Source organism: Brassica napus, chromosome A3 (genome assembly GCF_020379485.1).
Source record: "Brassica napus cultivar Da-Ae chromosome A3, Da-Ae, whole genome shotgun sequence".
Classification (NCBI taxonomy): Eukaryota; Viridiplantae; Streptophyta; class Magnoliopsida; order Brassicales; family Brassicaceae; genus Brassica; species Brassica napus.
Window position 1 is genome coordinate 1,747,514 of NC_063436.1, and position 25,679 is coordinate 1,773,192.

A 25,679-nucleotide genomic window follows, 5' to 3' on the forward strand; every position below is an offset into this window, starting at 1 on the left:
AATAACAGATTTTTGTTTTGAAAATTTTATTTTTTATTTTTTATTTTTAAAAATTTAAAATCATATCCCCAAAACCCCACCCTTTAACTATAAATCATAATCCTAGATTAGTTAACTCTTAGGTATAAATGCATATTTACCATTAATAAAATTTAATTTGGTCATTTTCTTACTTGAGATCTATTTTTGTGAAAATAAATTAAAAATGGCTATCTAAGGAAATTTCTCTTAAATTTTTATAATTTATTTTTGTAGTGATATATTTAGAAAATATATAATTGTCCTGATTCTTGTGCTTTTAGTTATAATATCATAGTATAAAATTTTGTTAAATATAAAAGAAACATACTACTTGGTATTATACTCAGACAAGATTCTAAAGTCGTGCATGTGTAATCCAATACATGTCAATTCTATTATCATCTCCATGTTCATGTCGGCTAAGTTTGTAGAAATATATGCTTTTAGATAAGCAAATGCAAAATAGAGAAGAAAAAATAAAATAATAATCATATGGGAGTAGATATATTCAAGTACGAGTTTAAAATCTTTGTTCTATATTGTTACTAGTACTCGAACTGTTTGTATTTACAACGATTAGAAGTTAAAAGTTCACGGCCAAAAAAAACAAGACTCTCCTCAGTCAGTAACTTCCTGATCCATTTCACGGTGCCCTTGGCATTTCACAAGCTGCTCTTGAGCCTCCGACAATCCTCTGATCACTTCCTCATCTTCCGGTGTCTCTTTACTCAGTATCTCGTAGTCTCTAATCGCCGATTCCCAATTCCCAAGCTGCAACCACCAAAAAAAAAACATTAAGGTTATATAGTATTCTAAAAATCAGTTTAGACTACGGCTAATCAGTCATAAACGAAATGGCAAGTCTCTTATAAAATGTTTAATTACTATCTAACGGTTTTTAGAACATTAACTTCATATTAATGTTTATGCTACTAACACAAAACTTCATTTCAAAACATTAACCCACACTACCTTAGCGTTACAATCAGCTCTTCTCAGTCGAGCCTTGGTGTACGCAGGACGGACGGTGAGTGCTGCAGTGCAATCCTCGACCGCTCTATCGAACTTGCTCATTTTGGACAGACATGCTGCTCGGTTACATAACAAAACTGAGTTTCTCGAGTCATGGTCTAACCCTTCACCATAAGCTGCGCTAGCTTCTTGAAACCGTCCAGCTTTGAAGTAATCGTTGCCTTTAGACCGCGCAGCCATAACCGCCTGCGCACGCCGGAGAACCATGCTTACTTCCCTGTTGTTCCCATCAAGCTTGTTCGCTCGTTGAATCGCCTCAACGGCTTCTCCAAATCTAATTAGACACAAACCGGGTAAACCATATCAAATCATCTCAACATGGTATAGAAACTCGGACAGAACAAACCTTCCGGAAGACATATGAACCTGAGCCCATACGACCAAGAAACCAGCGGAACTGATCGGTCCGTAATATTTTGTGCTCATTTCCACATCCAAAACCGGACATCTAGACATAGCATCATCGGCCTCTTGATGTCTTAAGCTCTTTAGAAAAGCCTCTGCTTGCAATGCATATACATGAGGAGCTGCATCAGCTCCTGAACCTATGGTGTTTTCCGTTTCTTTGATAAGAGTGTTCCAATCACGCAATCTTTTGGCTTCAGTGCATTTGTTGAGAAGTGTCTGTACCGTCTTGGCCTTTAAAACGTCTTCTTGATCTGCTTCGGGACCCGAATGCTTGAAATGATATATCGAGTTCTCCACCTCTCCTAACCTAATGGTTTAATTTCAAGTTTATTATGATAAATAGATTAATAAAAAAATAATAATAAAGAGATAACTTGAGTAACAAGGTAGGTTTTTGGTGAGATTAATTACCTGAGGTACAAGTAAGCCAACCGATGTTGAGCTTTATGGTAATGAGGCTCCAATCGTATTGCTTCTTTACATTCAAACACTGCTTCAAGGATCCTCCCCAATGCTGCTAATGCAGCGCTTTTGTTGCTACGATACGCAGCCTTCTTTGGATCGATGGCTATAGCAGCATCATACAATGCTAAGGCCTCTACATAGTTCCCGTTCTTGTAATCTTCGTTTCCCATTGTCTTTAACGTTTCTGGATCCATTCGTGTGGATACCTCCCTACACAAAGTTCCTGACTGTTCTTGGTTATCTGAAACCGATGTTGGTGCAACTGATGATGTTTGTCTTTCTTCTTTGTTTTGAACATTGGTTTGGTTCCCAACCGCTGCTGTGCCAGGCTGCTTCAAGTTCCCAAGATTGCCAAACAACATCACATTGCCTGAAGATGCTCGAACCATAGAGCCATTAATCCCTTTGGCTTTCTGGTTGTCTATGATCATACTCTCTAGCTCACCGGATAAACCGATAGCTTCCTTTGGAACCTTCCTCGCTTGTTGTTGGACCGGCTCTAGATTGTTACTCTCTTGTTGATGCCCGTTATTGTCTAAATGTTGGTTATTAGGGTTTTGATTGGGTGAGGGGTTTGAAATAGGTCTTTGTGTCTGGTCCGGTAACTGGATCGGCTCAGGTGAAACTTTGTGTTCTTGAAGCTTTTTGGCGTTTAATTCGATACCGGGAGATTTAGTGAACTGAATATTAGGGGTGCAGGCTGTGGAGGCGTTGCTGCTGCTCATTGTGCTTTTATGGCTACCATTTGTAGCTGTAGATCTCTTGGACCTTAAGCCACATCTACCAACAAGACCCAATAATCCACAACGCCACCTTTTCTTCACCTGACTTTCTGCCATTTTGTAGGCCGCTAGATAGAACAAAATACGTCGATGAACAATAAATCAAACCACTGGAAAGGGTTGATATAGGAAGATAGAAATATACGGTATTATGAAGAAAAGAAGGTCATCAATGTTAAGAGAAGAGAGGAGAGGAGAGGGAGGAAGCTTTTTGTTGTTGCGTGTTCTCTTCTTGAATCAGTAACTTTACACAAAATGGCATTGTCATCAAACTTTTTGATCAAACTAGGTTAAGATTAAGACAAAGAAAAAAGAAGAATGATATTTTGGTTTCTCTTCAAAAATCGATGTCAATTTGTCAATGGAATTTTGATGGTGGGGGTTTGTCTTCTGTTCTTTTCTCTCTGACAATTCTTGATTTTTCCCTCTTTTTTTGGCTCTTCGTTTACTTTTTTTTTTCTATGGCTATCGCCTGTTGATTTTGTAAGAGAAGCGTTGTTTAGTCAATATTTAGAAAGAAAATGTGAGACGTCCTAACAAAAAGAAGTCCGAGTTTTTCTCGACCTGATTCTATTTTACGTATCGTTGTGAAAGCATAATATCAAATATCTTGGTGAAATAGTAGTAATCAAGCTCAAAAATATGGTATTAAGATAATAAAAATTAATATATAGAGTTACCTGATGCATTCTATCATGATTTACAGCATTTGGCGCGAAGGAAATGTAAAATCTTTGCATCGATAAATGTTATTCCTGTTGACATCATTATGAAGGTTGATTGAGTAATGCGTAGTTGTTTAAGCTCTTTTATCTCTGATGTCAAAACTCATAAACCTTTCTATACATTTCCTTTTCTCTTCATGTTATATGGAGCCTTTTTATCTAGCTCTTAATTTTGTAACACAAAGTGCTAGACTTTTTTTCTGTAACACTCACAAAGTGCTAGACTAATAATCCAGTTTAACATTAAAACCAATTTTAGTAAACCATGAGATTAGTATGTGTTGAATATAGTAAACAAACTAAATTCCAGGAAGGAACTTGATTAAAATATACTAGGATAAGACCCGCGCCTTGCGCGGGATGAGAGTTTGATTTGAATTTTATTATATATCACATATTTTAGATATTTTTCATAAAATCAATGGATAAAACATATAAAATGTGTTGTGTAATATGTTAAACACATGTAAAAATTGAAAAATCAAAGTAGTAGATCGTAATTTGGATAGTGTGTTTATAGTAAAACACATTGAAAAAATCTGAACTATAATTAAATATTGTATAAAATTTATCATTTTTACAAAATACATGTTGGGCTACTTTGTATTGTGTGATTTTCCTGATTTTTTGTTTTATTATTAGAATTTAAAAAGATTCAATTTTCTCAAAAAATATGAATTATATGTAACAATATGGACATAAAATAATTGATAAAACAAAGATTTACTCCTTCTGTTTTATAAAGAATGTTATTTTAGTTTTTTGTTTTGTTTCAAAAAAGTGTCTTTCTATATTTTCAATGTACTTTTCATATTATACTTTCTAACCCTTTAAATGACCAATAAATATTTAGTTAAATCATTTTTATTTAAACAATTGTATAATAACTAAGAGTAGATTAGTATATTTTTTGTTATTTTTTTAATCCAAGTGAAATGTGAATAAACGATACTTATTTTGAAACGAAAGGAGTATATCATAATAACCCAAAACACATACGATATGGCCCAGTTAAGATCCATAAACAAAAATGCATTAATACTATCATCAAATATGGAAACGATAACTTTGGTGTTTTTGTTCATATCTGGCAGATCTGGTTCTCTGGGACTGCAATTCTATGTATGTATGCTAACTGGTTGAAAGCACATGTGTAAATTTATAAAAGGTTATGGTGTCAAATATTACTGTATCGCCAATTAAGGAAACAATATTCACGATTAGGCAATATATGGAAAGTGAGAGCAAATACGCATGCGCAAAAATGGTTTAAAAATTAATCATGATCCACACACTCTCGTAATCAAATATAAGATTTATAGTTGAAAAACAATAAGGTAGAAGAATTCAAGAGAAGTTATTAAATTTTGAGATTCCATTGTTATTGGTTTATGAATTTTTAAAAATTAATTAGAATCCATTGTTATTGGGATGATGACTTTTAAATTCCACTCAAAATCTTTTGTTATTGGAAAAGTTTAGTTTCATTGATTTTAAGATTCTATTAAAATCTACTGTTATTGGGATGTAAATTCTCTTTTTTTTAACTCATAAGACTAAACTTTGAGAATATCATCTATACCCATAAGATTTTTGAAATCTATGCAATAAAATACACTCGCATACAAAAACACACAAAATTGAACAATGAAATAATACAAATCACAACTTTAACATAAAAGTAGAAAGCAAATATTAAAAATTTAATAAATGTAAAAAAAATTAAAATAGTTTTAAAAAGTATTTTCGAATTCAAAAAGAATTAAAAAATACAATTTGAAAAAAAAATCGAAAGCTTTTATATAAAAAGTTCAAACTTAAAACCATATATTTTAAAAGTTATAAAAAAATAACTTTTATTTATATATCTATATATTAAAAGGTACAATGACATTTTGTCTTTTTAATAATTGAAATGATTCTTTTTTCTTTTCTCCTATTATACCATTAATTTTTTACCAGTTAATAACAATCAATAGAATCTTATACACGAGTAATGAAAATCTATGTAAGAATATTGGATAAAATTTGTCAAATCTAGTTAACTTGTAAAATCTTCTCAACTATTGAAATCATCAAATTCCATTAAAATTCATGCCCCAATAACCCCTCCTAAATATTTCTAATGCATTAATATTAAAAAAAATGAGTATTTTATACGCATAAACAATTTATGGATATCGTTAGTCCATTATTTGAGTAAATTCTCCAGGGAAGTTAGAGTTTATAGTGATGCAATTGTACCATGAACGTAGTTAAAAAACTAAAAAAATTACATATGATGGGCTTTGTTGTTACTGAACATATTTAGCAAATAATTACATTACCAAATATGGGTCTAAATTTGTTATAGTAGAGCCCAATATTGTAATAGATAACTCAAAAATCCTACTACATACGATGGACTTTTTGAAAATTGAACATATTCAGTCCATTTCTTTTATGAATTATGCAATAAATTAAATAATAACAAATTGACTCTCTCGGGACAAAAAAAGGATTAGGGTTCTAACAAAATCAAGATATTTCACCAGAGGAACACAGGTGAGAAGACGTCTACGTACTACCGAGCATATTGTATTCTTATTATTTGTCCCTACCACCAATTCTTTCCGATTACTGATTCTTTTTTCTTTTCAATTGATCTCATTGAAAAAAAAAACAAATTTCCCCGACGATCCTCTGATTCATCTGCAAATCATTGTCCTCAAATGGCTTTGGGGAAGAGACGCGGTGGATTGGTGATTGCTGGCTGAATGATTCCAAAACTGATACGGATACAGGTATTACACTCAAACTTAGATTCAGATTTAGACTCCATATCGTATGTCCACATTAGACTGATATACTTATGTATCCACCAAAAAAAATTCAACTTTAATGAGGAAAACATAACGCAATAAAATTATAATTTCAAAATTTTTCATAAAAACACAAATTAATATAAAACCATCAATTTAGTCATGACTCTTTTAACCCGATTGGACAGTAATCCCTGGATTTTAAGTTGAAATCCAGAACAATATAGAATCAACTCAAGAAAATATAAATGATAAAGAGTAGAGGCTTCAAGAAAGAATAAATCATAAAGAGTAGAGGTTTTACGAAAGATATGTGGTGGTTTAGGTTTCTGATGAATTGTGCTAACTCTGGCTTGGCTTATATATAGCTTAAAACCAGAGCACTGATCTCTGCGTATCTTTTGAAAAGATTAGCACAAATCATGTGAGTGATTTAACTTGTCAATCACTCTAATTAACGCCAAATCACAATACCATTTACCATATATATTGCCTTGACGATAAATCTAAGAAAGTATCCCAATCACTGGCGCAATCACAAAAATATGTTTGCCATATATGAAATACATGATGAGAACGAATCATTAACCATATTCAAGACTTTCTATATTATACTCGTCAATATCAATTGCCACTAACCCATACTAATTCCCCGATTACAACCAACAATCATTATAGAAAAAGGTACATTTAATAGTCAGAAATATATATATTGTCCAAAATATTTTAAATTAAGTCAATCTACACAAACCTATAATAAATTTCAACTTACGTTTTAACACCGTAAGTTGTAGTCAATTTAAAAAAACCTTTTGGTTTAATCACATTGCAAAAACGAATATGACCGGTTCATGCATACAAAAGAAATAACCGGTTCTTGAGTTATAATAAAAATACATGCTTTCGATCAAACTGTGGAAAGGCCAAAATTGGCAGCAATATATTGGATGGACTCACTTACGATCTTAGATAGTGTGATATATTGGAATCTTCCGAAACTTTCTTGAATTTTTAGACTTATAAGTATCCTTTGGTTTAGTTACATTGGAATCTTCTGATACTTTCTTGCATTTTTGTGTTTAAATTCAAAATCTTATATTATATGGATTGTTTTTTTGAGTGTTGTGTTTCATAAGTGTGCAGATAACTGAAGAATCGAACATATATTGTTTCAGTATGATGGATCTATTGTGTTTCAGTACTGTCCAGGGTCCAGGGAGCAATGATCGTGTAACATAGTTTCTATTGTATTTTTGTTAAATGTTAAGCTAATGTAATTAAGGTAATATAATTTGAATGAACATTGGGGAACGACATTATTAAGGGTGGACTGTCAATGGCATTTGTTGTAAATTCTCTAGGGAAGAATGGGCAGTTAATTATATAGGCTGAGAGTGAATATGGTGCTGCCACATAAGGATGGCATCCCTGTAAATAATTTACACTTGTAAGGTTATATTTTCAAAATGTTTCTTCATTAATAAGAAAGGGATACAGAAGGGCAAATAAGGCAATTAGTACTAATACCTAAACTAATAACACAATCTTAGCAATAAACAAATCTTAAAACGAGTGGTTAACTAGCAAATTACGTTAGCTCTTAAGTAACCAGCGAAAATAAAACATTTCGATATCATAGATCACTAGTACGAATCAGAACTTTGTGGGCTTTCGTGTACACACGTACATTGAACTAATATGTTACGTATTAATACTTTTTTCCCTTTACTTTATTACTGAATTATTATTCATGTCATTATTCTCTTTTAGGTTAAGAGAAGGAATCTGCCGACTTAACTAGAAAAGAGATCAGAGAAGGGTTTTGTACGTTTATGTTTCAATAGAGTCGACACGCACTGAAGTAGAACACACGTGCGGTGTTTGGCTTGATGCACAACAATATTCAGTCAACTCATAACACATATAGTTTCAGGTAGTGGACAACACGTCCTATCCGGTTCATTGGTGGCTAAGTAACTCTCATCATCCGCTAGATACGATAATTCAGCTCCATAGGAAGTTAGTGATACAGTCGCGCTGATATATAAAGATTTTTAAAAAAAAAATATTACATTACTGTTAAAAATTAATAAACCACTCGACCCGCAAAAAAGTCCATATGTTTAACAAACATGTGAACACAATGTTAAATATTTTAGAAAGTTTCATAATTTGTTGATAATAAATCTTTATACACTCTGTATTGTGACTTAGAATGTATATTAATTAACATCTTAATACCATAAATGTATAAAATCAAAAAGTACTAATTTCTTATGATGTTTAATGATGAATCTATCAAAGCCAAGGTGGTGCCACTTTATCAGAATATATTAATTCAAATCTTTATGGATTTTTTTTCTTCTCCGACTCAAATATTTCAAGCTTGAAAGATATACTCCCTCTCCCTCTGTTACTAAAAAAATCAAATTTTAGAATTTTCACACTTTTTAATAAAACATATTAAAACTTAGCTATAAATGCTTAGTTTTTTGTAATTTTATATTTCCTATGTTTTTAAACCAATAAAAATTTTAAAAATGCAATTAATGTTCTTGAATTTTACAATTTTCTATTATTAGTTGACAAAAATTACATTTTAAAACACAAATTTTCTCTAGAATATGGATCTTTTAGGAACAGATGAAATATTAATTAATCCATAAACATAGATGTTCTCAACCTATGCTATTTAATAGTGGTTAATACTAGTATTAATTAAACATTTTGTGTTATTGATATATGCAACCTTCAATTAACCATCTAAATGCGACGGAGTACATGAATCTTTCTAAAAAAAGTTCCTTTCTGAAGACATTTTCGAAAGCAAGAAAATAATTTATTACAGATCTGTTAAAAATAGGATGTAGTACTAAAATGACTATTGTTTACATTAAGTGTACTTTTTGATCCAATACTAATATTATATGTACTTAGTATTAAATATGTATCTAGTGTGCAAATGTGTCTTGATACATTTGTGAAATGGTATACTTTAAATCAGTGTTAAAAAATTTAAGAAAAATGATTGTAACTACACAAACAAAGTGCCATGCTACCGTATGATCACACATTCCGACAAAACTAATATATTAAAATTACACACACTGTATAAACGACATAACAACATCTATGAACTATTGTGTATACTGTTAACAATAACATAACATCATTTCAGTAGCTAAAAGTGTATCAAACTTATAATTCAGCAAAATTTGATAAAAGGTGTCAATCAGTCTTCAAAAGATGGATGATAACACATATAAAATATTTAAAATAAAAATACATAAATTAAATATACAATTTCAATGTTATACAACATAAGTATATGTCAAAACTTTATTATAGATCAATGTCAGATTTTTCAAATTTGATATATTTCTAGATAGCGTAGTAGTATTAATGATGTTGTAGACGCACTATAAACGATATTATACACATAATAGTTCATAGATATCATCATGTAATTCAAATAATTATTTTTTTGTTCAAATGTTACAATGTAGCAACGTTTATATTTGTATAAGTAATTGATATCTACTCTTTATTTAATTGCTTGTTTTCTTTTGATTCAATGCATCTGTTAACCTTGGCCAATAAACTGCACATATGTTTCAGATTAATGAGAATGAGATTATTTAATTTAGTAAATATCTCTTCTAACAATAAATGTATATTTTAATAGAAATTGATACAGCTAACATATGAAGAAGAAACAGGATATAGGTTTTCTGAAAACATAAAAAAAATTCGTCTTATATATGAATGTGTCTTAGTTAAAATAAAATAAAAAACAAAAAAACATGAATACCAAACTTCAAAAGAAAGCTTCTAACAATATGTCTATCGAAAAAACAATTATAAGGAAATCGAGACTATTATAATTTAAAGGTAACTGAGAACATTAAGAAAAATGATCTTTTATATGTGTGTTTGCGGAAAATATCATTAAGTAAATATGAAAACGAAATTGCATGAATGTTTATTTTAAAGTCAAAGATTAAGATTTCTGTAGCATGAAAATGAATCAGGTATAATTTAAAATTTCATAATAGATAGTATATTATACAGTGTTTTATTAAATTTTACACGTTTTACTTAATTTAAATCCAAAAATAAATAAAAACCGAGGAGACGCGGATTCGACGACTCGCATGGTTCGGAGGCAAACACGCAAACATACTACAACGTACGCGCGAATAAGAACACCAAAAGTGGGGCCCTGAAACATTACTAGGCCCAGTGGATCCCACAATGGCTCAAGTTTTGTAGGTCCCACTTTTTGCTTTCTTTCTCCTACTTAAATCAACTCGCAGGACTTGAAATAAAAACACACAAGTTCATATCATTTATTTCTTCTCTCCCTTAATATCAAATTCATCTTTGATTCAAGTACTTCACCTTCAGTCTCTAATTTTCTAATATGGGTAAGCTTTAGTTGTTTCACCAGCTTCATCATCTCGACATAACCTAAACATATAACTCTCTTCTCGATAACCAATCCTTTATGCTCTGCTTGTCTCAGTGAGTTTTGTCATGGAGAAACCAAACAGGATGTCAGAGAGTCAAAACGTTGTCGTCTCAGAGGCGGCAAGGTCTATCATCCCCAACAACTCTTCGGCTCCTCCTGGTTTCATCTCAATCTCCAAGAAAAAGCTTCTCAAGAACCTAGAAATCATCAATGATGGCGAAAGAATCAACGCTTGGGTAGATTCAATGCGAGCTTCTTCTCCTACAGATCCCAAATCACTCCCTTCTTCCATCTCCTTACAACAACAACTCAGCTCATGGATCGTAAGTAGTCTTCATAATAACTTTCTTTCACGAACCCTAAATGATCTTTCTCTTACAACTTTTTGTTGTGTTTCCGCGACAGATGCAGCATCCTTCTGCGTTAGAAATGTTTGAGAAAATCAAAGAAGCTTCGGGAGGGAAACAAATCGTAATATTTCTAGATTATGACGGTACTCTCTCTCCCATCGTTGATGATCCAGACAAAGCTTTCATGTCAAGCAAGGTTTGGTCTTGATATCACATTAATCTTTTTGACCTTATGATTTTAATTAATCTATGTGATTAATTATCACATTTTGATTGCTATTCTCAGATGAGAAGAACAGTAAAAAAACTGGCTAAGTGTTTTCCAACTGCTATAGTTACTGGTAGATGCCTAGACAAGGTATTTTATTTTCCTTGTCATTTTCCCCAATATTTTTAATTTATTTATGTATAATTAGCTAATTTTAGTTTTTTTTTGGTCAAGACTAATTTTAGTATTATGCTTTCCAAAGGTGTATAACTTTGTCAAGCTAGCTGAGCTGTATTATGCTGGCAGCCATGGCATGGACATTAAAGGGCCAGCAAAAGGCTTCTCCAGACACAAGAGGGTAATTTCAAATTACATAATTAACTGATAAAAACAAAATAATAATATTTGTTTGTCATCTAAACTTTATTTAAGTCATTTGTTTAGGTTAAACAGTCTCTTCTGTACCAACCAGCCAGTGATTATCTTCCCATGATCGATGAAGTAAGACATTACGACAAATATATATATACCTGTCGCTTCAGTGTCGCTTAACATTGCATGTGCTTAATTTTTATAGGTCTATAGACAACTTTTGGAGAAAACCAAATCAACTCCTGGAGTCATAGTAGAAAACAACAAGTTCTGTGCTTCTGTGCACTTTCGTTGCGTCGATGAGAAGGTAAAATCGAAATCACATTAAGAAAAAAGTTTTATTAAATAATGAAAACTAACGTTAAAATGGAAAACATAATAATCCAGAAATGGAGCGAACTGGTTCTACAGGTTCGGTCGGTATTAAAGGAATACCCTAGGCTTAAACTGAACCAAGGTCGAAAGGTATGACATGACATTTCTCACTGGTCATCAAGATATATTACAAGAAACTTGTGATTTATAACATAACAATGAGTGTAAATTATCTAAATATGTTTTGGATGTAATTAACAGGTTTTCGAAATACGTCCTATGATTGAATGGGATAAAGGAAAAGCTCTTGAGTTCTTGTTAGAGTCACTTGGTGAGTTCTCAGTTGCTCTCTCTTTTTCTTAAATCAAATACTTTTTCAACATCTATAATAAAAACAAAGCAATAAGTTTTTTTCTTCTTGTGTTGTCTTCTTATTCAAAAGTGTCTTTGCTCCACTGATCATTTTTCATCATCAATATGCTTCTCATTTCACCTTTTAAGAATTTGATACAATTAATTAAAAGATTGAACTTATTTTTGAACCTTACAGGGTTTGGAAACTCTAACAACGTTTTCCCAGTTTACATCGGTGATGACCGGACCGACGAAGATGCATTTAAGGTATACCAATTATTTTCCTTAATTAGCTAATATTTCATAAGTAGTTAAAAAAGCTAATATTTCATAAAAGTATAAAATATCCATACAATTAAGTTACAACACTATTATATGTGTTGATTAAAATTTGTGCCATGTAAATGAATCAGATGCTACGAGACAGAGGTGAAGGCTGTGGCGTTCTTGTCTCCAAATACCCCAAAGATACGGATGCTTCATATTATTTGCAAGATCCGTCCGAGGCAAGTCCACACACACACATAAGTATTTTGCAGTTAACAGTTTTCTACACATGCTAACTCTCTTAAAAACGAACTCAATAGGTGATGAATTTCTTGCAACGATTGGTGGCGTGGAAACAAATGCAGCCAAGAGTGTGAAGAGGATGTATGTATAATAAATGAGCTAGTGACGATGTTCGAAATAGTTAATGCCAACCAATATGTAAATGGCTAACCTTTTTCTGAACATTACAAACCTTTCTTAGAACGTCGTATAAGGATATGCCAAGGTCTTAATATCCCCCTTTGGTCAATTTCTTGCTAAAATTAGATGAACGAGAAAAAGGGTCGCAAATTGTTTCGAGTAGCTAGTTCTAATAAGTTGTAATTATCTTCGTAAATGTAGTATATATATATGTTTGATGTATGAGATTTAATTTGTCTCACTTTTCGTACTTGTCTACTGACACATTGACACAGGCTCGTGGGGTCCAAGTGAAATTAAATTAGTATAGACAATAAACTAACCGAATTAACCCGGATCGAACCAAGAATTAGCACTTGTATTCTTGCTCGTTGTAGCAAAGACAAACTCTGGAAACTAGGAGGTCTTGTTTTGCTTTTATTGTTGCTTTCCTCTTCGTGCGTGTCCTTTGGCCCTCATTACGAACGCTCGATAAGGTTTTTGTTTGCTGGTACAGAAAAAAATATTATATAGTATTGTAGCAGATTATAGTTGGTTGAAATCATTACTAATACGATACTGTTACACTTTTTCAAAAAAAATTCTGGATGAGGATTTTCTATTTTCATATTCCTATGTATTGATTAAGAACTTTTAGATGGGCAATATGTAATTTTCATATTTTAGAGGAATTGTTATGTGTGTAAATGTTGAGATATTTTGGAGAATTCTGTTCTATATGCCCTTTCTTATGATCCGTAATTCCGAATGCCGTGCCCACCGTTGTGAGAAAAAGGCACAAGCCTCAGACCCTTTAATTTTCGATTAAAATATAAGGCTCCACTTATGCGTATAATACATTAGTTTGTGTGGTATGATGATTTATATGTACAATACATTACATTAGTTTGCAAGTGTTACTTGCAGAGACATATATAGAGTTTGATTTGTCATATATATTTTCTCTACATTTTTAGCTTGGGCTCTTTTGTTTTTAGAATTTTAATTATAAATAATTGTTTTAGCTGTTGTAATTTTCTTATAAACATACCAATAACATTTTCATGAAAGAGACCTTTTAAAAAAGATTATCTAAGGTGTGTTGTAAAATTTTTTTTGCCTTAGACCGTATGCAGCATTATGTGAAACATGAACCTCTCATCTCATGTTCTTTAATATATTAATCGCGTTAAGTAATAGCCACGATATATAGAATAGTGTATCTCGTTTCTACTAGAAGTCTGACATTTTTAGTGTATTTTTGATAAGACAAACCTATTAAATTTCCTTTGCCTTCTTGTTCCAATTGTCCGCATGATATTCAACCATAAAACTATAAAAGAGTTAGGCAAACTAATCCACAAATAGATAAGTTGTACATGTCAAGCCTAATCTCTGACTTCCCTATATGTTACTTTTCTCTTTATACTCGAATTAGTAGTTAAGTCTTTTGGAATCTGGCAGTGGGAATGGCATATAGACATAAATACACATATATGTGTATATATATGAGTGGCTATGGCATCAGGTGCATGCACGCAGTTTCTGTGAAAGCTGAGATTTGTATTGAGAGTCATGACTATACGTATAGTGTCATAGCAAATCAATAGTGGATGGCCATTATGGTCAAAGCTTTTTGTCTATAGCTTTTGTGTGTATAATGCGACTAACTATCACAATAAGGCTGCATCTGTTTTCAAACCCATCTGATGTAGACATTTCACAAATTCACAATATTTATTTTCTCTATATGTATTCTCATTGTTATTGTCCTAGAATTATTATTTTGAACTCTAGAAACCGATAAATTTTATATTTAGATATTTAATCATACATGAACCATATATATACCATATTTACGAGGAAATGATTATATGATGAACTAGAAAGCCATCACCGTTTCATATATTTGTAAAGATAAAATTTTATAAGCTTTTAATATATCAAATATAAACAGGGTGTAGTTATTCAACACAATATTAGAACCAAACTTTAAAGTTATAATTCTAATTAACATGGCGATGTGAAGAGTAAGAATTGGCCAAGTTGGATACCACTTATAAGATCGTATGATAATGTTAAAAGTATGCTATTAAAACAACAAAAAATAGAGACAAAACAAATCTAAAATGGCAAAAGAAAGAAGAGAACAAAGCCAAACACATGGCGAGGAAGGAAACAAAGACAATAAAACATTTCCAAAGTGTTGTAAGTTGTAACTACACTCACTTCCTCACTTTATCTGAACGTGGAAAGATGGATTCCACTCTTTGCTTTCCCTTCAGTCCCTTTCATTGGCTGACACTTAGCTCTCTAGGCTAACATTAATTAGTTGTTAGCTTAATAAACTTATTCGATTAAGCCTTCAAATCGCAATTATTGGTGATTAGCGAGTCTCTTCACACCACAAATCTCATATTTTATGTATAATGTATTATTAACCACGTTAAACGAGATGCTTCTTCTAGAGTTTTGTATATATACAAATGGTTTAATTAAAAGGGAATCAAATTTTAAATCAACTGCAAAAGGTTTATATTCGTCCACAACATTGGAATTTTATATATCCGAATATCAATGGTGTGAATCTTGGCGATAGATTCGCGTGGAGCTCAGATTCAATATCGATTTATTGATTCAGTATCAAGTTCTCTTGTCCTAATTATTATTGGTAAGTCCATAATCAAATGCCTTAAAGAGTTAAAGAAAAAGGTTTTTCTGTTATTTCGTGTTCTCCTATTCTCTTTTCAATTTAAATAGTACTCTTTCAATGTATTTGCATGTTTTCAGATTTTTTTTTTTAAATAATGGTTTTCGAAATATTGAGAGTGGAGAAAAGGGATGGTCTTCTCGAGCTCCCATAGTTTTGTACTTTTGTTAAATTTGTACGCATTGGGGAATGGTCCCTTCTTTGAGGGTCGAGCTTTCTATAGGCCTGTCTAGAATCATTAGATTCACTATAATCATTAGAATCATTAGGCCTGTCTAAACATTTTTGGTAAAATTTTCTTACGTGCTTACTATGCACTAGATACATAATACTGTCGTATAGACAACAATTACAACATATATTTTTTTTTCTTACGTCAATGTAAAAGCAATGCAATACATGATTTGTAAGTTTTTATATGTAAATGCTCAAAGAAAAGAAAAGATTTTACATGTATAATAATATCAAGCACATCTTGGAGTTGGTTGTTTTTTATTCTACTTTAAAATGTACGTGGATTCTCTTGAAACATTTTATATATTTATTTTTTACAAGATTTGATATGTTCCTCTAACATCAAAAGATAAATTAGATATGGGCATCGCGATTATTATATTCGATATGTTTTGACTAAATGTTAACTACACATACATTAAGAAGATGGGATCTCTGCCTAAGTTAGTCGTGTACCAGTGAATATAATATATGACTAAATAAATGTGTCACATGCATGGGAGCTCTTGCAAAGGACGCCATGACAATGGGGAGCTAGATTACTCTGCTGAAAGTACTTGAACGTGAATTGTGTAAGAACCGAGCAAATATATTTATTAACTTGGCAAACATATCACGTACTCCATCTGTTTTCATAAGAATCTTTCATTTTATCATTTTATGAGATGTTCTTCTTTTTTTTTTTAGCAACCATTTTATGAGATGTTCAAGATACTGTATCAGGCTTTTTACTGTAAATTAGTCCATAATCAAATTTATTGAGCCCAGCTAATGTTTACTAAGTTCTAAAGAGCCCATAACAAAAATTAACACAGTTCCAATTTGACCTAACTTGCAACGTACGTCGAGTATGTCCTTTCCACTACTCCAGCTTTTTTGGTTATGCAGGATTTTTTCCATAAATGGATAGAAAATGATTTGTTATTTTGTTAATTTAACAAAAAAAGGTGTAGAATATCAGCATGAGTTTTGTTACCTCATCAACTGCAACCTTATACTTGACTCTGATTCAAAGTCGTAACAAAAGAAATACAAAATAGTCAAACGCCAAAGAGATACAAAGAGTTCAAGGGAAAAAAACAAACAGCAGTTGTCAATACATACGGGATGGTTTTTTTTTTGAAGCATCTATACATTGCATCGAGATATTACATAATATAATTTTCACACGAGCTGCTGCGAAAATTAAAAACGGAAGCTTCTAAGTCCATACAGTGTTTGATCAAGTAGAGAAGAGTACTTATCAGGTGTTGTGCTGAGGTGTTTTGGTTGCTCTCTCCAAATCAATCTTGCAATCTTCCCGCAAATCTTTCATTGTCATAAAGCTATTTTGCTGCATAATTGGAGTTGCACAAACACACACAAACAGAGGAAAACTCAGGTTCATGAGCAGCGAAAGCAACAGGGTTAAAGAAAAAAAAACACTTTGCATTTAGAGAACATATTAAGAAGCTTGTAAAAGCACTTACAAGGTGGTTGCTTTCATGAGCGAGGATATCTCCCATGCCAAGAAACAGCGACCTCCACTGAGCCATGAGATCAGATTCCAGCTTTGCAGCACCAACAGAGTTTACCAAGGAATGAAAACCCGTAGGTTGTTTTTCTTTGTCATTCCTTTGAATCAAACCGCTAGCTACTTTCTGACTCTTCTTCAAGGCTGGTTCAGAAAATCAAAATCATATAACAATATATTCACAAGGATATCCTTATACGCAGGACTTACCGGATAATCGACCTTTGATGTCCTGGTAATGAAGATCCGACCAGATATACGCAGCTGAAAACAAATCCAGTTTACTTGAATCAAGACAAGACACTATGTAATAGAAAAAAGCTTCAAGAATCAGCTTACCTTTAAGACAAAAAGAACAAGAACATGACTTTATCAAGTCATCATCATCTCCCATATTCACATTCACACGCTCTTCCTTACCAACATTGGAGCATCTACTCATCTCAAACGATCTCAGATTCTGACAACTACCCAACTCCTTCTTTATCTCAGCATCGCTGCTGCTCAACAAAGATAAAGCCAACCCTTCATCAGTTTTAAACTCTCGCGCACCGTCTCTGTCCCCAGGCTCAAAGTAGATCCCTTTCAACGGTTTGGCATCTCCACTAGAAACCTCCACCATAGCATCACCACCAGATCCTTTGTCGTCGTCAGAGCTACACTTGGAACCCGAGGAAGAAGATCCGTTTTGCTTAACCAAGTCATCTACAACTACGCATAGCCTCTTTGAGAACTCTACTCTAGGACTGTCAAGTGAATCACTCGAAATCGATCTCTTCTTTGGAAGATTCGTCAAATTAGCCAGAGCGGGTCGGATCTCTCCGGGCGCTGCTAATTCGCCGCTATCTTCAGTCATCTTCAAAAACACACACAAGGAAAGATGAATAATTGAATGTAGAATTGAAATTGAAATGCTGAATCGATTCGGGGAAGGAGTCGATTTCGAGAGTGACCTGGAGAGATTGAGAGGATCCGTCGTCGGTGGTTGATCTGGAAAATTAGGGTTTTTGATTTGGATGAGGCGGGAAGCCTTGGGGATATTTTCCGATCTCGATTTTCTTTTTTTTTATTTTATTATTATTTTAGTTGAGCGTTTCGAATCATGATGATTGGGCGTGAAACTCGAGCGACGCGCGGTCCCCTCTGTTTACTGAGCTTGTAAGCTTTATTAAGCCCAATGAGATTAATAAGCCCATTATTATCTACTGGCCCAACCATAAGCATCTGAAAAGGAAACCTTTTTAATTTTGAGGTCTAATATCTAACTAACACACTATGTCATGTATTGTTATTTCCTCTAAAACAGAGATGAAAACTACTCTTATATATATATATTTTTTTTTTTTTTATAAAATACTATTATTCTATTTCTAATTTCCGTATGTATGAGTATTATTTATTTTCCCTAAATAAAAAAAAATAACTATTTATATTTTATAAATAATTTAATTTGGTTGAATTGTATACTTTGTTCTATAGTAATGTTTAGAGTAATAACTAGCAATGAATTGGAGATAATTTTTCCTTTTCAGCATAGTTGCTAAAATATTCATGGATACATCACTAAACCATTTTTTTAATACACCATGTATAATTTCTTGTCATTTAAAAAAATTAATAAACGGACATCGTTTTCACTAGCTAATATTTAGTGCATATGCATTAGATCACGAGCTTTTTTTGGTAAACATGTTAAAAATTAGATCACGAACTTAACTTTCGCTTTCCTCTTCTAGGTGATTTGTTTATTATTTTTCCCATACTATACTAATTCTTATATAAAACATAAAAATTATGCGTTAAAACTGAATACATTTCCCGAAGATATAAAAGACATGTAAGGTGTTAAAAAAAGAGAGTAGAGGCTGCTCTGCCGTAGTGCCTTTTAGGTAAGCTCATACGAAAGCGTTGTAATTAATATTGCTGATAGCTCTGATCTCACTAATCCCTGAAATCCCTCGTTTACCATATAATGAGTTTATCCAATTCTTCTTCTCCCACGTCACTCTTACAGCGTTTATAACCTTCTTACCTACATTAATTTCCTTATATAATAGACAGGAAAACGGCCAAGTCCAATCTCAACATTGCTTCATAGTCAATCCAAACATATATTTAGTAGTTACTAGTAAGTGCCTATGCTAAAAAATAGTCAACGTATGAAAACTATTTGTTACGTATTGAATACAATGTTGAAGTCAGAACTGGCCACTATCTTACCATTACCATGGACACATGCGTCACCAAGATTATTTTAACACCCATGGTTTCTAATAGATTCACAAGGCATTTCTACACTTTTTGCAGAATATGATCGGTCATAATAAAAAACAGTCTTTTGTTTTACTTAATTAAGTCGGTGACTTTGATGCCATGCAACTGAAGAAAAATCCTGGTAACCTATGGCCCGGGGATAACTCTTGTCCACCTGAAATAGATATAAATATCTCCGCCACAAAATTCCAACTTTGACAACTTATGTTTAGCTCATACCAAACCAGGAAATCTCGACACGTCCTCCATGCACATGCACAACCTCCTTTCCAAAAAAAAAACATGGTTAATCTTCTACATGTGCGTTTATAATCTATAACATCTATATAAAGGCACTCAATCTAAGAAAAGTTGGTCGTGTTACATCAATACAGACAACAACAACAACCTCAATCAACGTAAACTATACTAAGAAAATAAGATTAGATGAGATGATTAGTAATTAAAGTCCTGGACTAAAAAGCAAAATGGTGGAAGTCGAAGAATTAGAACCACTTACCCCAGTTGAAGAGGAAGAAGAAGAAGTCATAAGCTATGATGATCTCAAACGACGCATGTGGAAAGACCGAAACCTCATGGAGAAGCTCAAGCAACAAAAAAGACACAGCAACGACGTCGTTTCCTTGGCATCGCACCGAGCAGAAGCTTCACGGCGCAAGAAGATGGCACGTTCACAAGACTCGGTGTTGAAGTACATGATGAAGATCATGGAGGTGTGTAAAGCGAAAGGGTTTGTCTACGGTATCGTACCGGACAAGGGTAAACCGATAACCGGTTCTTCAGACAGCTTAAGACGTTGGTGGAAAGAAACCGTTCAGTTCGACCAAACCGCTCCAAACGCCGTCTCCGATTACTTAACAATCGCAGCTGCTGCTGCGGCAGAGATGATCGAGAAAGAACCGTCGAGTCTATTACACATGCTTCAAGAGTTACAAGACACGACTCTAGGGTCGTTACTATCAGCGTTAATGCAACACTGCGTCCCACCACAACGGCGGTTTCCGTTAGAGAAAGGCATCGCGCCGCCGTGGTGGCCGACGGGGACCGAGCTTTGCTGGGGAGAGCAAGGAGAGGCTCACGAGCACGGTGTGCCGCCGTATCGAAAGCCGCACGATTTGAGAAAGTCTTGGAAAGTTAGCGTTCTGGCGGCTGTGATTAAACACATGTCGCCAGATTTAGGGAGAGTGAGACGTCTCGCGACGCAGTCGAAATGTTTACAAGATAAGATGATGGCTAAAGAGACCGATACTTGGTCTCGTGTGTTAAACCAAGAAGAGGCGCTTCTTAATATCAAAGACCGCAAGATCTCAGATCAAGATCAAGAAGCTTCGGGGTCCAAGACCAAGAGAAAATGTGATTTTATGGAACCCTCTAAGCGTCCTAGGAGTGATGTGACACAAGAACCGAGACAGATCACGGGAGATATGATATCTATGCTTGTAACGTCCCCAAGTATTGGTACTAATACGACTAGTGAAGATGATTACAGTGTAAGCTCGAGCGCAATGGGCAAGCCAGATGATTATGATAGCAACTGGATGGATTATTTATGGTTCGAGAGGATGCAACCCGAGTTTAATTCCTCTAGGAGATTCGATGATGACGAGGATAATCCGATGGTTTTGAACCAATCCACTGAGTCTAATCAATCTGATAACGTTAGTCAGAGTATCTTTTCAGTTTGGGATATGGGTTGTGAAGACAAAGACATATATATGTTCGATTATTAATCAAGCATGTCACCTTGTGTGCTTTGAGTGTACCCAAGTCAGAACATTTCCGTACTTGTGTACTCTCTAGTTAGCTCTATCCCCCACCAATACAATTGAATAATTCATAAGTCAAGCTTTACTAATTAAGTAATATTATTAATTAGAATCACTAGTTAAACCGTTTTGTCTTTCCCTCCACTCGTTCCAATTAGTTTTTGAGATGTAGCATGTGAATTATATTATTTGTTCTTGGATAATAGACGAAGACAAGGATATATGGAAGAGGTCCGTTAAACGTTGAACAGAAATGGATCTTAAGAACTTAAGCCTTATAGAGCCTAATCAGACCGACTCGGACCCATAGAAAAACCATGACAACCTCTATGCGTTGTGGATAAATACAAAGGAACTACGAATACAAAAGGGCAGAGAGGGCCACGTCTCCGTTACAAATTAGACGGTAGGCTTCTTCGCCATGAAGCAAAGAAGAGAAGAAGAACACACAAGCACACTCGCTACAATTCTCTCTCGACGAAGGTACAAAGATCTTTTTATTTTTATTTTACTCATTATATCTAACATAGGAGTAAACACACAATCTCTCAGCCAAGGGAGTATTGAGATATACAACGAGAACCCTTCAAGGGTGAAAAACAACAAAGCTTATTTATTTAGTTGTATGTTTTGGATTTTTTAATTTGATCAGCCCCGTCTAACGGTGGCTAATTAAGCAGTGGGAGAGTTACCGGAAGATTGATGTCGGAGATTTGTCCAGGTGACATCTCCATATTATCAGCTTCGGCTCCCGCAAGATTCTTCTTCTCCTTCTGCAAGTTAATAATAGGTCAAAAACTCAAAATCACCAAATCCACTTTTCTTTCTCTATTTTGTCTTCTATAATTTATTATCTACAACTACACAAGAAATATTCTTTTCATACCAACCATTCAAATACATAGCGATCCTGGCCTCCATATAAACTTGCAAATATTGGTTTCCGTTCAGTAATATTATCACCAAATTAGAATGAACATCGGCACAATATAAAATAGAATAAACCAAATCTATCCAAAAACCTGAATGCCCTAATACTTAAAAGGGAGTGCAATATCTATTATTCTATTATATATGTATATATGTGTGCAAGTATAAGAGTGTATATGTGCAAGAAGTGCTTATTGGCTTTTGCATATTTAAGAAGAAAGTAGCTTTCGTTACCTGGCCAGCCAAAGCCTGATTCTCTTCTTTCAGCAGCTTCTCCTGTTTATGAAGGACAACATGTTCATCAGTTGCAAGTTTCTAAACCTAATTTCAGATTCTGGTATCAAAAACAATATTTTAATCATCCCTGAAAGACCAGATGCATTATGAAGAAGTTTGATTGCGAGCTCATAAAGCACACTTAGAGAAACTAGTACAACACAAATATTTTGAGGCTTTCAACACGAGAGGATATCCGAAGTGCTATAAAATCATATATGATATATCTAACCTTTTCTTTGAGGCTATCAACAAGCTTCAACATTAGTTCTGTCTGCAACAAATTGAATATAAGTGAACAATCGTTTCAACAAACAAAGTAAGAAATGAGAAGACAGTATGAAGTCACCGTACCTTCCTAGCTCTAGTTAGAGAGAGGGCATTTTCAAGGACACCCTCCAGCTGAACGAGGGTGTCCACGCTTACACCACCGACATTTGATTCCACAAGCTTGCTGCATATATATTCACAGATTGACAAGAAACCCTAATACCCTTGTAATGAAAGGAGGAGAGGAAAAATAGTCTCAGTTAGTACTAACCTATCCACAAGTTCAAGTAACTCATTGTGTGAACCATAGCTCAGAGCTTTTGACTGAAGATTCTGTCCACGGAGAAGGCAACGAATTTGAGAAATTTGATATGCACGTGGATCTATAACCTCACATAGGATCATTCGGCGAACTAATATATAGCTCATAGGTGGACCAACAATGCAATACCTCTATCCTAGATCTCCACAGTTTTAAGGAGCTAAACATGTGTTCACATATGTTTATCGAAAAATTACTCTTAAGGGAATATCAATATCTCTCAACAACCTATTCTATGTTGAGGAAAACATTTGATACAAATGATATGCGTAAACGTTAAATGCGCATGAGCCAATGCCCACAAAACGCAAGCTTAAAGTTGAGGCTATGAGTTGGCTCTAATCAGTATATTTGGAGCTCTCTAAGCCTTAGTTACTGCTTTGCAGAAGGAAATATTGAAAATGTTTGCATTACCAGGGCTTTAAGATCACCAGCATGCTGTTTTCCATATCGATCAAGGATCCTGACCAGGCTGGAGAAAAAAAACAATTAATGTTACGAACAAAACTACTAGTTAACCCTGAAAACACCACTGGAATCTATGAAACATCAGAAGAAACATTTTAAACCAAGATGTTAATTTCCGGACCACTAAGATTTGCTAAAATTTCAGGAAAAAATTGTAGTAAACATGTTCAAGCAGCCGCACATTTGGATTTCCACTTCTTACTTTTAGCACGCTCTAATGCTTTCTAAGGAATATTTACATGACAATCAATTATTCACACAACGATTGTGATTAAAGAATATAAATAGATACCACATCACATAATTAAGTGTAGCATATGTGCGGTAATTAAGTACTAAATGTGAGGCCGAGTGTTCTAGAATTGACCAAAATTCAACGTTCTATTATATATACATATATGTATGTAAAAATTATGAACCAATTAGAAAACTTATAATCTAGATATGTAATAAATCCATGGTAAATATATTATTTATTTGAATATCTACAGTATCTTTTTGTCAATAGCTGCACAATGTCGTTACATTCAGGTCAAAATTCTTGATCTACTATTCAGCAATTTTATAGATCTATCCGGAGTGCAGTGCATTGCATAACATAAAAATCCTAAAGCTCCAATGATTTTAACCACTCTAAAAACAGAAGTATTAATCAGTAACCACTGAAAAAAAAAATTCAGTAATCAATTATTCTCAAAAGAAAACCCCTAAAGCTAACTAACAACTGATGAACTAACAATCAAAGACAGCTTGAAACTTCACTAAACAACATCAAGTATGCATCACAACGTTTCAGAAAGATCTTGACGGACATGCAAATTTTTACAAAATAAAATAAAATCCATGCAGAAAAATCAATAGAAGAACGAAAAAGAGAGAGAAAAATGAAGAAAGTAAGAAGGTTTAGCTCATCGCGACATTGTTCTTCCTCAGATTTGGTTATCTCATGTATCTCTCATGGCCATAGAAGAAACAATTTTGAAAAGAAAAAAAACACAAAACCAAGAAATTCACTAGAGATTTGTCGGAAGAATCAAAGTGTTTTTTAATTATTATTTTATTTTTAATTATTTTATCAGAAAAGTAAACAGAAGCTTAAAAGGCTAATAAAGGAAGGCACAGAAGAGAAGAAGTTATACTTATCACCGGCGGAGAAGCTGTAGAGCTTGCCGGAGGAGGAGACAACGAGAAGCGCGACGGATGCATCGCAGAGAACAGAAAGCTGACGAGCTTTCTCAATGAGACCGCTGCGTCGTTTGGAGAAGGTGACTTGTCGGCTACTTTTGTTCTCAATTCGCTTGATTTCTAGTTTTTTTCTTCCCATGGTTTCTGTCTCCAAGTGGTCTCTGTGCCCTAATTTGATCCAGAGGTTCGGTTCAAGTGGCCGGAGATACTAAAGCGTTTTATGCTTCTTTTCTTTTTTTTTCCTTTTATTTCTTTCCTTTTTTGTGTGTCTCTACTTTTCCTCGGCAATGTTTTTTTTGTTTGTTTTGGGTAAGAGAGAGATGAAAATAAAATAACAAAGTGAAAACGGTGCGTTTTGACGACAAGACAGCCATGTGTACCGCATGCTTGCCTTCTAATATGGCCCGTGACTCATGAGAGATGTTTATTTAACCCTATGGAACGTTCCTTCGATTCCACTTTAGGATATAATACAAGCTATACTATTAATTTTGTGGCAGAGGAAAATATGATATAAATCCTACTATATAAAAGGAACTATTTTGGAGACTTCTAAGATGTGCCACATAGGCAGAAAATTCCTGGCCAATCAATCTACCAGTTCATCTCAGACTGGACTGATATCCATGTCAATTATGAAGCCCAAACAATTTATTTGAGGGGTTTTTGCCAAAACTAACCCACAACTTGATTTTAATTCCAAACCTATACCCAAACTTGAATCAAATGCAAAACTAACCTAAAAGCCTAGTGAAATT

At 33.7% G+C, this 25,679-nt stretch overlaps 5 protein-coding genes and 1 long non-coding RNA gene across 9 annotated transcripts; 3 read left to right on the forward strand and 3 right to left on the reverse strand.

The window, feature by feature from the left end:
* Nucleotides 1-208: 208 nt before the first annotated feature.
* On the reverse strand, nucleotides 209-3,715 carry LOC106386388 (inactive TPR repeat-containing thioredoxin TTL3-like). Its single transcript, XM_013826240.3, has 4 exons — nucleotides 1,873-3,715; nucleotides 1,400-1,768; nucleotides 994-1,327; nucleotides 209-792 (listed from the first exon to the last, which is right to left on the reverse strand). Exons 1-4 carry the CDS (start codon nucleotides 2,763-2,765, stop codon nucleotides 640-642), a joined length of 1,749 nt encoding a protein of 582 aa, XP_013681694.1. The 5' UTR covers nucleotides 2,766-3,715; the 3' UTR covers nucleotides 209-639.
* A 1,611-nt stretch (nucleotides 3,716-5,326) lies between these two features.
* LOC125593144 lies at nucleotides 5,327-7,728 on the forward strand. 2 transcript variants are annotated; one of them, XR_007329088.1, is made up of 2 exons: nucleotides 5,327-6,216; nucleotides 7,371-7,728. It is a non-coding gene; the product is annotated as an uncharacterized LOC125593144 (long non-coding RNA). The 2 variants fall into 2 exon arrangements; XR_007329089.1 differs by having other exon boundaries at nucleotides 7,378-7,728.
* A 2,824-nt stretch (nucleotides 7,729-10,552) lies between these two features.
* LOC106385154 (probable trehalose-phosphate phosphatase I) lies at nucleotides 10,553-13,235 on the forward strand. Of its 2 annotated transcripts, none has more exons than XM_013825110.3 (12): nucleotides 10,553-10,661; nucleotides 10,760-11,028; nucleotides 11,111-11,251; nucleotides 11,342-11,413; nucleotides 11,526-11,621; nucleotides 11,708-11,764; nucleotides 11,841-11,942; nucleotides 12,023-12,100; nucleotides 12,212-12,281; nucleotides 12,501-12,571; nucleotides 12,718-12,810; nucleotides 12,892-13,235. In XM_013825110.3, exons 1-12 carry the CDS (start codon nucleotides 10,658-10,660, stop codon nucleotides 12,946-12,948), a joined length of 1,110 nt encoding a protein of 369 aa, XP_013680564.1. In that variant the 5' UTR covers nucleotides 10,553-10,657; the 3' UTR covers nucleotides 12,949-13,235. The 2 variants fall into 2 exon arrangements, with proteins under 2 accessions (XP_013680564.1, XP_022554297.1); XM_022698576.2 differs by having other exon boundaries at nucleotides 12,718-12,814; nucleotides 12,892-12,965.
* Nucleotides 13,236-16,902: 3,667 nt separating this feature from the next.
* On the reverse strand, nucleotides 16,903-18,623 carry LOC106430420. Of its 2 annotated transcripts, none has more exons than XM_013871212.3 (5): nucleotides 18,384-18,623; nucleotides 17,770-18,286; nucleotides 17,641-17,694; nucleotides 17,387-17,574; nucleotides 16,903-17,250 (listed from the first exon to the last, which is right to left on the reverse strand). In XM_013871212.3, exons 2-5 carry the CDS (start codon nucleotides 18,284-18,286, stop codon nucleotides 17,161-17,163), a joined length of 849 nt encoding a protein of 282 aa, XP_013726666.2. In that variant the 5' UTR covers nucleotides 18,384-18,623; the 3' UTR covers nucleotides 16,903-17,160. The 2 variants fall into 2 exon arrangements, with proteins under 2 accessions (XP_013726666.2, XP_013726670.2); XM_013871216.3 differs by having other exon boundaries at nucleotides 17,770-18,289; nucleotides 18,384-18,548.
* Nucleotides 18,624-18,775: 152 nt separating this feature from the next.
* On the forward strand, nucleotides 18,776-25,116 carry LOC106430394 (putative ETHYLENE INSENSITIVE 3-like 4 protein). Its single transcript, XM_048769351.1, has 2 exons — nucleotides 18,776-21,953; nucleotides 24,816-25,116. The coding sequence occupies exon 1, from the start codon at nucleotides 20,172-20,174 to the stop codon at nucleotides 21,432-21,434; it is 1,263 nt and encodes a 420-aa protein (XP_048625308.1). The 5' UTR covers nucleotides 18,776-20,171; the 3' UTR covers nucleotides 21,435-21,953; nucleotides 24,816-25,116.
* On the reverse strand, nucleotides 21,953-25,200 carry LOC106384909 (MADS-box protein FLOWERING LOCUS C). Its single transcript, XM_013824832.3, has 7 exons — nucleotides 24,876-25,200; nucleotides 23,683-23,740; nucleotides 23,218-23,279; nucleotides 23,031-23,130; nucleotides 22,909-22,950; nucleotides 22,635-22,676; nucleotides 21,953-22,243 (listed from the first exon to the last, which is right to left on the reverse strand). Exons 1-7 carry the CDS (start codon nucleotides 25,058-25,060, stop codon nucleotides 22,139-22,141), a joined length of 594 nt encoding a protein of 197 aa, XP_013680286.1. The 5' UTR covers nucleotides 25,061-25,200; the 3' UTR covers nucleotides 21,953-22,138.
* Between the last annotated feature and the right edge of the window lie 479 nt (nucleotides 25,201-25,679).

Coding starts and splice junctions, on each gene's coding strand:
- LOC106385154 (XM_022698576.2), top strand. Junction 11,622..11,707: donor GCTTCTCCAGACACAAGAGG/GTAATTTCAAAT, acceptor TCATTTGTTTAG/GTTAAACAGTCTCTTCTGTA. Junction 11,943..12,022: donor TTCGTTGCGTCGATGAGAAG/GTAAAATCGAAA, acceptor ATAATAATCCAG/AAATGGAGCGAACTGGTTCT.
- LOC106430394 (XM_048769351.1), top strand. CDS start 20,172: ATGGTGGAAGTCGAAGAATTAGAACCACTTACCCCAGTTGAAGAGGAA.
- LOC106386388 (XM_013826240.3), bottom strand. CDS start 2,765: ATGGCAGAAAGTCAGGTGAAGAAAAGGTGGCGTTGTGGATTATTGGGT. Junction 1,769..1,872: donor TTGGCTTACTTGTACCTCAG/GTAATTAATCTC, acceptor TTAAACCATTAG/GTTAGGAGAGGTGGAGAACT. Junction 1,328..1,399: donor GTTCATATGTCTTCCGGAAG/GTTTGTTCTGTC, acceptor GTGTCTAATTAG/ATTTGGAGAAGCCGTTGAGG.
- LOC106430420 (XM_013871212.3), bottom strand. CDS start 18,286: ATGACTGAAGATAGCGGCGAATTAGCAGCGCCCGGAGAGATCCGACCC. Junction 17,695..17,769: donor TTGTTCTTTTTGTCTTAAAG/GTAAGCTGATTC, acceptor ATTTGTTTTCAG/CTGCGTATATCTGGTCGGAT. Junction 17,575..17,640: donor CATCAAAGGTCGATTATCCG/GTAAGTCCTGCG, acceptor TTTCTGAACCAG/CCTTGAAGAAGAGTCAGAAA.
- LOC106384909 (XM_013824832.3), bottom strand. CDS start 25,060: ATGGGAAGAAAAAAACTAGAAATCAAGCGAATTGAGAACAAAAGTAGC. Junction 22,951..23,030: donor CTCTAACTAGAGCTAGGAAG/GTACGGTGACTT, acceptor AATTTGTTGCAG/ACAGAACTAATGTTGAAGCT. Junction 22,677..22,908: donor TTGATAGCCTCAAAGAAAAG/GTTAGATATATC, acceptor CTTCATAAACAG/GAGAAGCTGCTGAAAGAAGA.